The following is a 14872-nucleotide window of genomic DNA, read 5'->3' on the forward strand; positions in this document are numbered from 1 at the left end:
AATTCTGGGCAGTGAAGTTCAAAACTTACTTCCTGAATGTCATCATCAAGGTTTTCTCTAATGAGTTAGGAAAACAAAATTCATGACGTCCTGTGCTTTTTCCTAGAGGACATGCCTGGCTGTCTACCTGTCACATGCTGTTCTGATAGTTCTTCAGGGGATGATGGGAAAAGCCTACGGCTTACAGCACAGGCATTAGAAAAAGAAAAACAAATGTGAGAAATTCTTGGATTCTATACATACCAATTTTTCTCTGGTATGAGAAAACCATCCTATACAACCTTTGATTAATTTGCCCACTTGGAAAGCTAATTAGATGTTCCCTGTGTGTAATACAGAGGTCTGAGTTGGGAATTCATGTTCTTTTCTGCTCCCTGGTGATTCAGTCTGCACACTGTACATCAAAGGGCAGAGACTCCAATGGCAGCACAGGAATTCATATCCAGCACCATTCAACAGAGTTATAGGGACAACTGGTATGACTCTAATTACCTTCCTGGACTCTGAGGACAAAGGAAGCTTTCAGAGTAAAGAAGGCGGCTGTATCTACTCATTAGAGTCAGAACATATGTAGGCCATTCTTTGAATGTGGCACACGGAGAAACATCTTTTCCTTGGCCTAAAGCTGGAAATTGGTCCTGACAGTGATTCTATTAGGGAACTCCTCAGGCAGTCTGCCTGGCAAATACTACCATATATTGTCCCCATTTTAATGAAGCATTTGGTTTGTTTTTTACTATTTAACATGGAGATAAAATTTTCTCATATTGGAATAATTTTAGATTTTGGGGATAGACTTCTCAAAGAGTTGATCTGTTTTCCTCAATGAGTCAGTCACTGAATATACTGTTGTCTCTGAAAAGTCTCCTTAATCATGCCCAGCTCTTGGCCTGGATTCATTGTATAGTTGCATCTTTCATTCTTTTTTATACCTACAATTCCTTTGAAGCCAGATCTTCTTTACCCATATCCTTGACTAATGCTATTGTTTATGTCTGGACTGGGCATGCAATGGAAATGATGGCTTTCAGATATGGCCCATTTTTTCTCAACTAGGGATTGAACAAGAAGTTTCACAATGAGACAACCACACTCTAGTGTGATCAGTCAAGGCCCCCAGTAAGTGTGAGGTCTCTGTCGTGTGGCAGGTCTGGGGTTTGTTCCTGGCTCTGACAGTTAACTCTTGGTACAAGTGACTTAGCCTCTAAACGCCTGTTTTCTCTATTTACTGAGGGAAATGGTATTTACCCCATTCAGTTGTTATAATTTACTGTAGAGTAAATTGCATAATGCATGGAAAGCATTCTCCATAGTACCTGGGCCAGGGTAGTAAACATTTCTTAGAGTTGTATTAACTCCCATTTCTTTACTTGGTGGCAAGTTCATTGGGGTCAAAAACTCATTTTCTATTCCTTTAAATACCTGGTAAAGTTTTAAGCAGACAATGCAGTCTGGTAATTCATTTTATATGCCTAGTAAAATCATATTGAATGTGTGTCATTTCTCAGTTTCAGAGTAATGAGAACAGCAGAGAGCAAGACTAGGCATTGATGTACAGAAACAGGGAGGTGGGTCTGCCATGAGGATTGAGCAGGGCTTGGCCCATAGGGAGCAGCTGAATGGTCTCCCTGCTAGGGATCTGTTGAGTCCTCCTTATGGTGGCCGAGCCTCCAGAAAGCACGACATCTGAGAGGAAAAATATGACAGAAAGACAGTAGTTTGGATCAATACATTTCAGCTTACTAATCACTTTATTTCGAGAGGTTAAGCTGACTGCGACAGGAATACAGGATTTAAAGTCAGTGGTCTTGAGACTTAGGAAGGTGGTGTTCATGACCATTCTTTGACAATGTGCTTTTAATTAAGCTCTCTAAAAATCTTTCTTAAAAATATGCTTGTTTTCTCTTTTCATCTTTCAATTAAAAAGAAATTGGAAGAGGTGTCAGTCCAACTGCACCCTGAGGAAAATCCAATGACTCCTTGGCACGGAGGCCAATCTTGCACACAGCTTGATGCACAAGCTTTGTGGATGTTCAATTATTTTAATTTGGTGATAATGTGTTTGGTATGAGGTTGATTTTCGCAACTTCTGATTCAAATATTGTCACAAAACATTTGAAAACAGACCTTTTCATGTATCACTAAATAACTTAATAAATAATATCCACAAATACAAGATCACTGAATACAAAATTTCAGCTATATTTTCTGCTGGTTGCATAAAAGTCCTTTCTTTGACTTAAATTCAGTCAAATTTGGTACTAAACAGATTTTCTGTGATCATTTTATCTTTAAAATGAAGTTACATTTTTTGTACTTGGAAACCTTCTTTATTGAATTTAAAGCTTCACTTTCAGTGAATGCTCAACATCAACTACATATCAGTGGTCTTTGGGTTGAACAGATGAAACTTCATTTCTCTTTTACTTGTTTTAGCTACTGACTCACATCAAGAGGTTAGTCGGTAATAATCTCTTGGTGAATTAACACGAATGCAAATTTCTGTTTTCTATATTTTGAGAGGAGAGTAGAACATACTTATAATAAGAGATAAGTATTTGCAAGCTCCTTCAGTACTTTTTTTCTTTATAGTTGATGCCAAATGTGGGAATTCAGCTGTAAAGCCCCTGGGAAATGGCACAAAATTGTGTTATAGTTGGACCAAATGACCACAATTCTTTGTGGCTTTGATTCTTCTCCATAAGGGTTCTTACTTGGTCAATAATTTTTCAGTCACAGTAAAAATTATAACATAAAGAGCTTCTGAGGGTTTATACTGGCTGCAGATAAAATGGGGTGAGCATTTCACATACACACATATACACTCAGAAGCATGTTTTAGGGTTTAGTGGAGAAAGCACTTTTTCACTGGTAGGTAGAATATTTTCAAAGAGATGAATCAAAAGATTTAGGAAAGATTTAACCCCATTTGCACAGACATTATCTGTTATATTCTGCAGGGGCTAAGCAGGATAGATGATTAAATAGCATTCTCTAAATGACCATAGATTTTTTCTTTTTTTTAGATTTCAGGGGATCCACAGAACAGGCAAGAAGGTGCCTGAAATCACCATCACAGAATGGTGTGTGTGTCCCTTGCCAGCTGAGCTGATTCCCAGGCAGATACTACATTGCAATCACACCTCATAATAGATATATCCAAGAAAGCAATCTATAAAACAAGCACCAAACGGGGCATAATTTTTATCATAATCTGAAAACTTTAACCTCAACAGTGAAGTTGGTCCATGAAAAATATTAAATGTTAGGGTTCCAGAAGCTAGTATGACCCAAGTTATCTTTGCACATTTTCTTGTTTAAAAGGTGGTTACATTGGCACTTAAAAAAATAAATCAGAAAATAATATGGTTTCAAGTGGACAAATAAATATGACTTTAGGAGAGTCTTTGCATTATCTGTTGCTTTCCTCTTGGTTTGGCTCCATTGATAATTTCTCCCCAAGTTTTCTAATAAGTTCTGCTAGATCTTCTGAATTCTGAGTTTTTTCTTCCAAGAGTTCATAGCGGAGACTTGAGATGTCCTGTTTAATTTCCTTCAGTTCCCCTTTGAAAAATAAGAGTTATAAGAAGTTAACTATAGATACGTAATGCAGAGAAACTAAGAGATTCTGGGGTAGAGTGAAATCAGTCTTAACTCCACACACATCTGTATTTTAAATTCTTCTGAAGAAAATAACTTCCTAATGAGCAGGTTTCTGTTTTGTCAGCTAAGTATGCTGGTTAATAAAAAAGGTTATAGAAAAAATATAACAACAGTCCTCTGAAAGTAAGTTAAATGAAAATGCAGGTGGCAAATATTTTGAGGGTTGGGAAGAACAGTCCTTCACCTTTCCCACCCACTTTCTCCTCCCTCCAAGCCCCCCATCAAAACAACAGTTACTTTAACTACTGGCATGTGCCCCCAGCTGTGGAGAAATAGCCTATTTCCTGAAAACTTAATGGTACTGAGGATTGGTGAGAACCTGTCTGCTCTTCCCCTTGAAGCTCACAGTTCCCAGCAGGCCCTTCTCTCCAGCTCCCGCTCAGCTCAGCAGCAGGCCCACATCTAGTTCACGCTCAGAGCTGACTTGTTCCCAGGTTCAACTCACCTTCATTCACTTCGTCACTTTCCTTATCCATCTGGGCTTTTAGGACATATCTTTTAATAAGCCTCTTCATTATTTTCTATAGAGAGAAAAAGTCCTCCTCAGTTCATGACAAATGTCATTTGGAACACATTTGAGTCATTCTCTTTTTAGTAAGCATTTTCAAAGTGCTGGCTATCAAAGATTAAGATGATCTACTCAGGGAATGCATACTATCTACAAATTTTAAAAGCAATTTTCACATTACTTGCACTAATGACTCAAAATTAATTCTTCAGAAAGCAGCAAGTTCAGAACAAAAATCTAATCCTTGATTCATTGCTTGTATTTTATTTGAAAAGCATTAGGGCAAGACACAGCATTTCTGTTGGAAAGGTTAAAGGTCTGTAGTACTGTAGCTAGAAATGGAAAATTAGGCAAACAAGCAAAAACTCATTTATATTTTTTCTTCCCATATCAAGAAATGTAGCCAGCTTTGATTTTATGCTTGCTAGTAATTTATAATGGTCAGTTACAATGTAACACAGTTCCTCCTGCACCATAGCTTCTTCCATAAGGATGTGTGTTTATTACATACTTTTCATGAAAAGTAGGAGGCTCAGCACATGTGCAGGAGGTCCTGAATGAAGATATAGCTTAAACAAATCTTATTACCTAAGCCCAAAAGAAATGGTGGACAGTAAAATTCCAATTGCAAGAACTTATTCCAAGGATGTAATTAGGTTCATGGACAAAGGTGTTCATAATAGTACTATACAATAGTAGAAAAATAAACCTTAAATGCCCATCAAGGTATTATTTTAATAAATTATAACATTTATGCAAAGGAATACTATATATCCTTTAATATTAATATTAATATTTTGTGAAAACATTGAATATTTTTATGAAAAATTATTGCTCATTATGTATTATTAATTCATTTATATATTTTATATATATGAGGTCTGTCCAGAAGGCATCCAGTCATGTAATATGAAAGAGACATTTACTGAAGAAGATGCAAGATACAAGAAACATTGTGCATAGGACAATGATGCCTCAGTCCCCTTCAAAGGAGGTACCTTGGGACCTCACTTTACTCAAAGCGAGGTCCCAATAAAGATCAGCTGACCCATCATATTTTCCTGAATCTCATCAATGATCTGAAATCTCTTCCCTTTCAAAAGTGATTTTAGTTTTGGGAAAAGCCAAAAGTCTCAGGGCACCAAATCTGGGCTGTAGGGAAGCTGAGTCACCTGGGGGATTTGATGTTTGCCAAAAACTCCACACGAGATGTGATACATGAGTGGGTATGTTGTTGTGATGAAGCTGCCAATCACCAGTTGCCCATAGCTGGGGACTTCTGAATCACCTGAATAGTTTCTATGGACGAATGTTCAAGCTCAATACAAAATTTGATGCAGATTCGTTGCTCCACTTGCTCAATCATTTTGAATGCGATGGCCACACAGTACACATGCTCACTCAACAGTATATACTGCCCCCAATGACTAGTACTGTGAAGCTGTCATTGTTCATGCATGAGCATTCCAGTTCAGTCTCCTTGGCTACCAGTTTACATAGATGTCATGCAAACCATCCTCGTTATATTAACAATGGCTGGACTTCTTCTGGACAGACCTCATACATTTATATACTAATATTAATATAAGTAAAATTCTATACATATATATATATATATATATAATAACCTGGAAGGATATTCATCAACAGAAGTAGCCTTTATTCCTCAGTGGTAGGGTTTGAGGTAAATTTTACTCTCATCTTTATGTTTTTAGTAAGGATAGACTTTTTACAACAAACATAGAGACTCTAAGTTCCATGATGCCAAGACTTCATCTATTTTGTTTACCTATGTATCTGCAGTACTTACAAAGTGCCTAGCCCAGGCTGGGGTGGCTCAGTTTGTTAGAGTGTCATCCTGTAAACCAAAAGGTTACGTGGTTCAATTCCCCCCTAGGACACATGCCTAGGTTGTGATTTCAGTCCCAGGTCGGGGCTTATACATGAAGCAACTGATCAATATTTTTCTCCCTCTCTCTCTTCCTCCCTTCCCCTCTAAAATTAATAAACATGTCCTCAAGTGAGGATTAAAAAATAGAAAGTGCCTGGTACATGGTAATTAATAAAAATGTGTTAAATTAATGAATTTTGATATTAAAAATGTTTATTTTCATGTACAGAATTGCATAGTTTGAGACTCTATATATTACAAGTAATTAGCCTCATTTCTTCAAATATTCATTATCAATCCTAGCTGGTGTGATTCATTTGGTTGGGTATCATCCTGCAAATGGAAAGGTCTCTGCTTCAGACCACCTGTCTGGGTTGCAGATTTGGTCTCCAGTCGAGGTGTATATGGAAAGTGACCGATCAATATTTCTCTCTCACATAGATGATTCTTTCCCTTTCTTTCTCCCTTCCATCCCCTCTCTTTGTTAAAAAAAAAAGAAATCTTTACCTGATATTGTCTTGGAGGATTATTGAAACTATTTAACTGGAAATCTTCTGAGCTTCTTATACTTGATTGTTTACTATGCCCAAGCTGTAATTTGAAAATAATTAGAAACTGATTTTTATCTAATTTTTTAAGAAATGTGATGAGATTTATTAGTTATATAAATGAAATAAGTCATCTTTTATATAAGTATACAAATTATTATATGTATAATAATATATACATATTATTATGTATAAATAATCTATATATAGCCATTTTAACCTCACTTGCTTAATATTCTGTCTTCCGAGGCAAATCATAGGCACTTTAGGTGCGTTCAGTCTCTCAGGGGCTATTAGAGGTTGCCGAGGAGGCTTTTAGACTTTGTGGCATCAATCATATCGTCACGACAGTCACACTTTAACCTTCCCACAGACAAATCTGTGGTAGAGGAAGACGCAAGCAAGTTGGGAAAATAATGTGATGACCTCAGAAATTCATTGATGATAGATCAACAGGCCAGTATGGTTAACTACATCACTGTAAGATACACCAGGATGAGGCTGCTGTGAGACAGAATTCAGATTCCAAGAGAACACTAATTAATCCATTTGACTTTAAGCATCTGTATAGTATCCAATTTGAGAAGCACTTTTGAAGTAATATATTTGCTTGAACAGGCAAATATTTAACAAAAAATTGAAGCAATCCACAATACATGTTTTAACATATCATTTAACATGCTAAGACAATAACTGCAAAAGACTTCAAGTCATTTTCTAAAGGGGAAAAGGACAACCTGAGTGAAACAGAGCAGCTCCAAATTTATATGTTTGGGTACACAACTGTTTACAGGGGATGAGAAACTTTAAGACTATTTCTTAAAATTCAAAGATATTTCCTGATGACATCTAAGTTGCTATAAGTACAGCTCAGTGAGACTCAATTAAAACCCTTGGCTTCAATATTTTGATCTTTAAATGCCTACATGCTGAATTAAAACACTTACATACACATTCATGCATTGAATTAGTATGTATTGAGGGTCTTCTATAAGTAAGGTGTGGTGCTAGGTTATGAGTACTAATGCAGGATATAAACAATTATGGTCTAGCTGATTTACAATAATAGGAAAATATGGTAAGGCTGACAAAATCCATAAAAGGATATAATTTTGGTGATATTGTTCAGAGAGCATCCTTTTTCACATAGCTAATTTCCCTTTTTCTTTCACCCTCCATAAGAATACCAGTAAAATGTACACTAATTTATTTTATATTAACTTCAAACAACATTAAGATGAAATTATACAATTGACCAAATTTACCAAAGAGTGGCGCTTAGATTTTTAAGAGCACTTGACAGAAGCCTGAAGACTCAAATCTGGTTCTGCCACAGGTTAGCTGAAGAACACTAGGCTAGATGTTAAAACTGGCTATTATCTCTTCTAAAAATGAAGAGAGTGCTCTAGTTGACCTCTATAATCCTTCAACTTCTTCTAATGTATGAACTTGTGAAATTAATGCACACTTAAACATATTTTAATAGTATAATTTATTTTAAAATGCTATAATTATTCATTTAGTTTTATAATGCTATAATTATTTCTCTTTCAAATTGTAATTTATACCTTAAGGACATCATTAAATGTCATGGCCAGGTTCAAGCTCACTTTCCTCCCCATCTGTTATGATAAAGCAAGGAGGGAGAGAACAGGTTCATAATCAGAGGGAGAAGATCCAGACAAATGGAATCTTTGCACACCCTGTACTACCCATTCATGAATCCACAAGCTCATGGCTGCAAATCGTTAGTATGATGTCTCATTATTATATTAGAGGCTACTGGTACATCCAAAGGTGTTCATAAAAATAGAAAGCGAATATGTTTACTTCCTAGAGGTTTTCTGAAGACAAATGTGTGGTACTTGATACCCAATAAGTATAACTACCCATCCCCTAAGCTTTAAATATTATTCATATTGTAAGTGGAATTCCCTTGACTTTCCAGTCTATTTTAGTAGTGTACATAGAAATAGCTATATATTAACCCAATCTTCCCCAGTTAAAGAAGCTCCATGATACACCATGCCTGTAGAGATAATTCTTTCTTTTTTGAAACAGCATTATAGCAATGTCACACAGGGATCTTTCCTAATTTAAGGTCTTTGTGTTTGCCATTTCCAATTCCTGAAACCCTCTTTTCCTGGCTTTTGCCTAAATGACTAACTCTGTCTCATCCTTCTGGATTTTTGCTTAAAACATAAGCTTCTCAATGAAGTTATTCCTGCCCACTCCATGAAAAAATAGCTCTTGAGCAAGCTAGGCCTTTTGTTTCCTTTATAACATACTTCACAACTGGCAATTATTATATTCACTACCTTAGTTACATGTTTATTGTCTACATTCTCTGGGCTGTGTGGAAGGATGCACTTCATTTAGTTCATCTCAATGTCCCTAGTTCCAGCATTGCCCAGCATGTAGCAACTGCTCAGAATTGTTGGCTGGTGAACTAAGTGCTGGGAAAAGTGCTCTTGGGTCACTAATGGACCTCAGTTGACTTCTGGACACCTTGCTACACAAGACATGTGCAATCTAGGTTCATGAACCAGTTGGTTGCCTCTCAGCTACATGATAAAGATCCATCTGAAACATGGTGAATTGGTTTTAGGGCATCAGGCAGATGCCTTAAAAGGACCATACTGGGTGACACAGAAGAAGTAACAGTGCTAAGAAAGCAGGAAATGATATTTTGTTCATTTGAGAAGGGGTATGATTGTGGGTTTTCCACAGTGTAGCTCTTAAAGTGCTAATGACTATAGCTATAGTTCATACAGTTTCAGCCCAACATGCAGCGCTCCTGCTTGTATACTCAATGGACTGAGTTGAAGTTTTCTCAATCAGGCTAGATAATTCTTTATTGTGGGGGGTTTTCTGTGTATTATAGAATATTAACACCACCATGCCCTCTACTCACTGGACACCAGTAACAGCCATTCTCTCTGGTTGTGACAACCAAAACTGTCTCCTGCTATTACAAATGCACCCTGGGGATGCTGGTGGGGGTGGGGGAGGGCAGAACAACCTCTGGCTGAGAACTACTGGTATAGTTAAATGGTATATAACTAAACAGTTGTAAAGTTATTTGGAACATTTTTTGCGTGACTAGTTCTGCTCTAAATCTGAGATACAAATTTAGAGGCAAATACATTTTTTAAGAAAAATTTCTAGTCATTTTCAAATATATAATAGGTATGCAATAAATACATGCTGAAATTGATTACTGCAAAAATAGTATGTAAGGAGAAACTTACCCAATGGTGCAAAGAAGCATTATTACCACTTGGTGGCAGAAAATTCTAATATATAGTTGTTTCTACATACACTACTAAAATAGACTGGAAAGTCAAGGGGATTCCACTTACAATATGAATAATATTTAAACCTTAGGAGATGGGTAGTTATAGATTGTATCAACAAGTATTAATAGAATGCAGTGGAAGTGGGAAGGGGAAGCTGGTTGAGGAGAAGCAGGAAGAATTAGGTATATGCTTTGTTCCTGATCAATGCATGAATATACACTCCAATTCTGAATGATCCATTGCCTATCCTCATTTTTAATATACTTTCTACCCCCATTCCTTCATTCTTTAGGTTTTTTTCTGTTTCATTCTCTAATAATTACTTTATTAACATTTCTCATCTCTTTGTAGCTTCATTCTAGAAATTAGAATGAGGAATACTAACTTGTTTGTTATTCATTCAGAGGAATAAGTAAGCTTCTTCAGCCTTTGGAATTTATTATGTTGTTCTGAACAATGGTTCTAAGAGTCTCCCATTCTCCACAGTATTAAAGACCCTGAGGCTGGGAGTGAAACCATGAACTGAAAAGGTGTAGCAGCATATTGAGGCAGCAGGAAATGCAGACATGAAATGAAGCCATGTGATGCAGGGCTCGTAAACCTCCTGCTTGGGAATCAACTAGGTGGGAATTGGAATTCGGGTTTTGTCACTTCTCTGAAAAGCAACTTTGAGCAAGTCATTTCACCTCTATTAATCCTCACATTCCTCATGTATAAAAGAGGGAAAATGGCATTACCAATCTCCTACAGCTAATGTGAGGATTAAAGTGACAAGGTTTGAAGAATATGTAACTTGGCGTACAGCAGGTATTCTACAAGGGTCAGTAGCTGTTATTATTATACAAAAGTTATAAATATCTACTATGTGGCCTTAGGTCTATTTCATGGTTTGTTTTAATCTAGTTTATTTATTCTAGAGATACTTTGCAAATATTGCTTTTTACTGATATGTCCAAACTCATGGTTAAGTTATTCAGGGAATGAAATATTCAGTGATTCCCACACCCAGATGAGCATAAGATCTCCCAAGATCTTATTAAAATACCCGTTTCCAGGCTTCATTGCCAAAGGCTGTAATTCAATAGGCCTGACGAGGGCTGGGAATTCATACAAAATCACCCAGAGAAGTGATCCTGGTGATAGTGACAAATTGAAACCACTACTTTATGTGATCCTTCCATCAGAGGACTTAAAAGATAGCCTCCAATTTGATTCAAAACTAAAGAATATAGTTCCTGGATATGTACCTCATTTTTAAAAATTACTACATCTCACCCAATCCAGTGTAGAACTGACCAAAAATGCTAAACTAACATGTGTGTGCTCCAGGCTGGCTTACTGTGTAAGGGGCAAACACCTGCTCTCACACTGACCACTTGAGAGGGATCGGTTCTGGAACTGGAACACAGCAGTTATTCAAGAAGTTACTTGGCATTTTCAGATCTACACATGTGATACAGTGTAATCAACTTTTAATGGATGCTGTCCTTTCCAATTGTGTATCTGAAGAGCTAGTGCTAGCAACAACCAAAGTCAGTGACTTCAGGAGGTTATGATTGAAAATAACAAACAGATCTGCTTGCTTTGCTTCGAAAGTATTTCTGTATGGCTCATCCTGCTGGTTTCTATGGTATACCTGAATCAGATGTGAAGGAAGAGTTTGTGCAGCCCAACCACATTAACCTTCAAAGAGTTAGAAGAACAGAGTGAAAGAGAAACTGAACTGTGTTGTTCTAGACATTGACTTAATGAAAAAGAATGAGCAAAAGTCACGTGAATTGGGTAAGGGAGAATGAATCATCAGAGTTTATTTTCTTAGGGCATGTCAGGGCCCTCTCAGTAACAACAGGCAAAAATTTTGGAAATGTAAATGACTGCTTTAAAAACATTTTCTCAGAAATATGTATAGTTGGTATATCACCAACAAAGGAACCTATGTGTCTCAACTTTTTTTCATCTCACCTTACATGGCAAGGGAAAATAAAGTAGACGCTTGTGTTGAGTTGGTCTCCAGGAATCAAACTCCAAGACAAAGTTAAAAGTATAAAATGTATTTAGAATTTTGCCCATGAAAGATAATGGGGAATGGGAGCAGGAGAAGGGCAGAAAAAGCTTCCAGACTATGAGGCTCAGGTTCCCTGTGAAAGAGGGAAAGATAACAAGATTGTTGGAGGAAGACAGACAGCCCAATGGGGAGCTCCAGTTCAAAGACTGCCCCAAGGGGTCCTGTGATGGCTAGAAATATCCAGGGCCTGAAGAGCATGGCCACTGTAGGAAAGCTGAGGGGGATCCTAAAGGTGCTGCAGCTGGAGGCTCTCAGCTGACCACACCTGGAGCAGGCTCTCTTCTGAAAGAAGGTGTGAATGGCACATCTCCAATGGTGCCACAATAAACAGTTACACAGACAGGTCTCCACATGATTAAACTGATATTGGAATCAACATTTTGTTGATCTACAACCAGGGAAACCACATGCTTGGTATTGCCTTAAAGAGATTGTTTTAATTTAGGATTATAGTATGTGCTATTGGAAAGTATAAGGTGATCCAAGCTTTGTTTAAGAGGTATAAAATGTATTTTCTCAGATGATTAAAACAAATTTTAATCTTGTTCATTTTTAGAGAAACTACAAAGAAAATAATATTATTTGAGAGGTACCACAGTTTCTATCATTTTAAAAAAGGCACTCAATTCTCCTACAATTTTTCTCATATTTGTCTAATGATTTTTGGTGTCATGCATTCATTCATCACAATTTCAGCACAAGTAGTTTCTTATTAGAAAATTATAAAATCCAACTTACACTGACCTATTTTTGCTAAATTTTATTGAGTTATTTATACCCAAATAACAAAAAGAGCCACTTCTCTATCACAAGTACTTATATTTGTACAGTGTTTATAATTTACAAAGCACCAATTTAGTCCACCCAACTGTCCTGTGTGATGGGTTGTATAACTTGTTCATCCCTATTTTATAGATGAGGAAATTGAAGTTCAAATAAGTTAAACAAATTGCTCAAAGGGAAGAGATGAGATGAGATCCCAATCTTCTGAGAACTCAGTTCAATGTTCTTACCATCAATATATCAATGTTTATGAGAATTCTTATTGCATTGAAGGAGGTAAGACAGCTTAAAAACAAAACAAAAAAGCATCCCTCCTCTGAATTTGAGTCCCACGAAGTGACTTTATAGCATAGTTCTGGCTAATGAGATACAACAGCAGCAATAGCTGGGGAGCAGTTCTCAGAGTGATGACAGATTCAGATGACATGTCCCACTTTTTTTTGCCCTTATTCTTCTTCATGTCTATAAATAGTAGGTGTGATGGCTGGAGATGAAGTTGTCTGTCATTGTACATCTACTATCACAAAAAAATTCCAAGGAAATCACAGAGACCCACCCCACACCACAGTTCTGGAGTGCCTAACTCTAGAGAGGTAAACAGAAAGGGGAAAAACAACTGTCTTGTAAAACTCCACGATTTGTTTTTTTTATGTGCAACTGAATGCAAGTCCTACCTGATACATTGGCCTTCTCATAGTTAACTAATATATAATTTCCCTTTATCAAAAAGCATTCCCTGTGCCTCTACATGCATTCTACAAGAAGGAAGCAAATGTCCTCATCATTAGGGATCCTGCCACTCCAAATTAGGCAGCTGATACATTTCCGAGGAACACTGCTCATTATGAACTATGCCAACTACAATAGCCATTGAATTCTCATGGTGCCCTGACAGCTTCTTGACTACTGACAAATGAGGAGGCTCTGCTAGATGCGCATACTCTCCACTTGAGCTGCCAATAGTTGAATCATATCTCCATCAATCTCTGACAAGCTCCCCTAGTATTTTAATTTTTCCTTTTAACATATTATTTCTATATTCTATCACTCATAAGTTTTCAAAAATATGTATTTAATGTCTTAAATATACACATAATTCCTTTTGCTGATTATTTGAATATACATTTATTTCCACCTCTCAGTAATATATTCTTTGAGTGTTGTTACAGTCTTTGATGTGTCTGATTTCTGTTTCTTGAAATTGCTTCTGAACATTCATTCTTTTCTCTGATAAGACAAGCCTGATCACGCATGTGATGTCATATTTTCAAAGGTGATCTTACCTGTTTTCTGTCAAATGATAATTTTGAAAGGTCTTCCTGACTTCCCAGAATTCCAAATTTCTTTTCTTCATTTCTCTTTCAAAGATAAATAGTAAAATTAGTAAAATTGCCAATTGTACAGTTGCAATTACAAAACCAATTTTACTTTTTTCTTTATTCCATATTTTAAAAGCCATCAGGTCTAACTCTCCAGCAAATCTCAGTAAGAGAAAGTACTCTTACTGGGGTCTTACCTTTGGAAGGTGCTTAGACATTTCCTTTGGACATTTAATTCTCTCAGACTGGAGTTCCAATCACAACTTAGTTTTATTAAGTAAACTATACACTTACTTTTATTAAGTAAAGTAAGGGCAATCTTTGCTACTCAACCCATTGAGTCCTCTATTATATATCTAGAATAATGCTGTAAATGGCATATTTTTCTCAAAATTCCAACACAAAATACTCATAATAATAATGATATTTAAAGAGGGCTTTGGAATTCACAACGCACTTTTCATATTTATTTGGTTTTATCTTCAAGATGTAAATCTAATTTTTATTCCCTTAATGCAGCTGACAAAACTAGAGCTCAGAGAATTTATCACTCACTTGAGAACCCCAAGTAGTAAGGGACAAATGGAGCAGAAATTAGAATACCAGGGTATAGAATCTTATAATCAATTGCAAGGAACTTTTACAATCATTTGGCTTAATTGCCCACCCAGTATAGGAAGATCTATATGTATTTCAATGTTCAATATTGGTCATCCAGCATATTGATTATTTTCAATAATGGGGAGCTTATTACTTCATAAGACAGCCCACCACCCTGCTGGCAGACTTTGTTACA

The 14872-nt window shown here is 36.6% G+C and overlaps 1 protein-coding gene across 2 annotated transcripts in view; it reads right to left on the minus strand.

Moving 5' to 3' along the window:
• Positions 1–1728: 1728 nt before the first annotated feature.
• The window catches only part of TRPC6 (transient receptor potential cation channel subfamily C member 6), a 118504-nt gene continuing 105360 nt past the window's right edge, over positions 1729–14872 (minus strand). The window contains exons 10-13 of one of the 2 annotated variants that reach the window (XM_028517535.2): positions 14041–14115; positions 6570–6653; positions 4109–4184; positions 1729–3564 (exon numbers count right to left, since the gene is read on the minus strand). In XM_028517535.2, coding sequence (XP_028373336.1) covers positions 3413–3564; positions 4109–4184; positions 6570–6653; positions 14041–14115 — 387 coding nt within the window. In that variant the 3' untranslated portion in view covers positions 1729–3412. The remainder of the gene's footprint in view (positions 3565–4108; positions 4185–6569; positions 6654–14040; positions 14116–14872) is intronic. The other variant, XM_036028665.1, reaches the window with a different exon arrangement.

This window comes from Phyllostomus discolor, chromosome 6 (genome assembly GCF_004126475.2).
Source record: "Phyllostomus discolor isolate MPI-MPIP mPhyDis1 chromosome 6, mPhyDis1.pri.v3, whole genome shotgun sequence".
Taxonomy (NCBI): Eukaryota; Metazoa; Chordata; class Mammalia; order Chiroptera; family Phyllostomidae; genus Phyllostomus; species Phyllostomus discolor.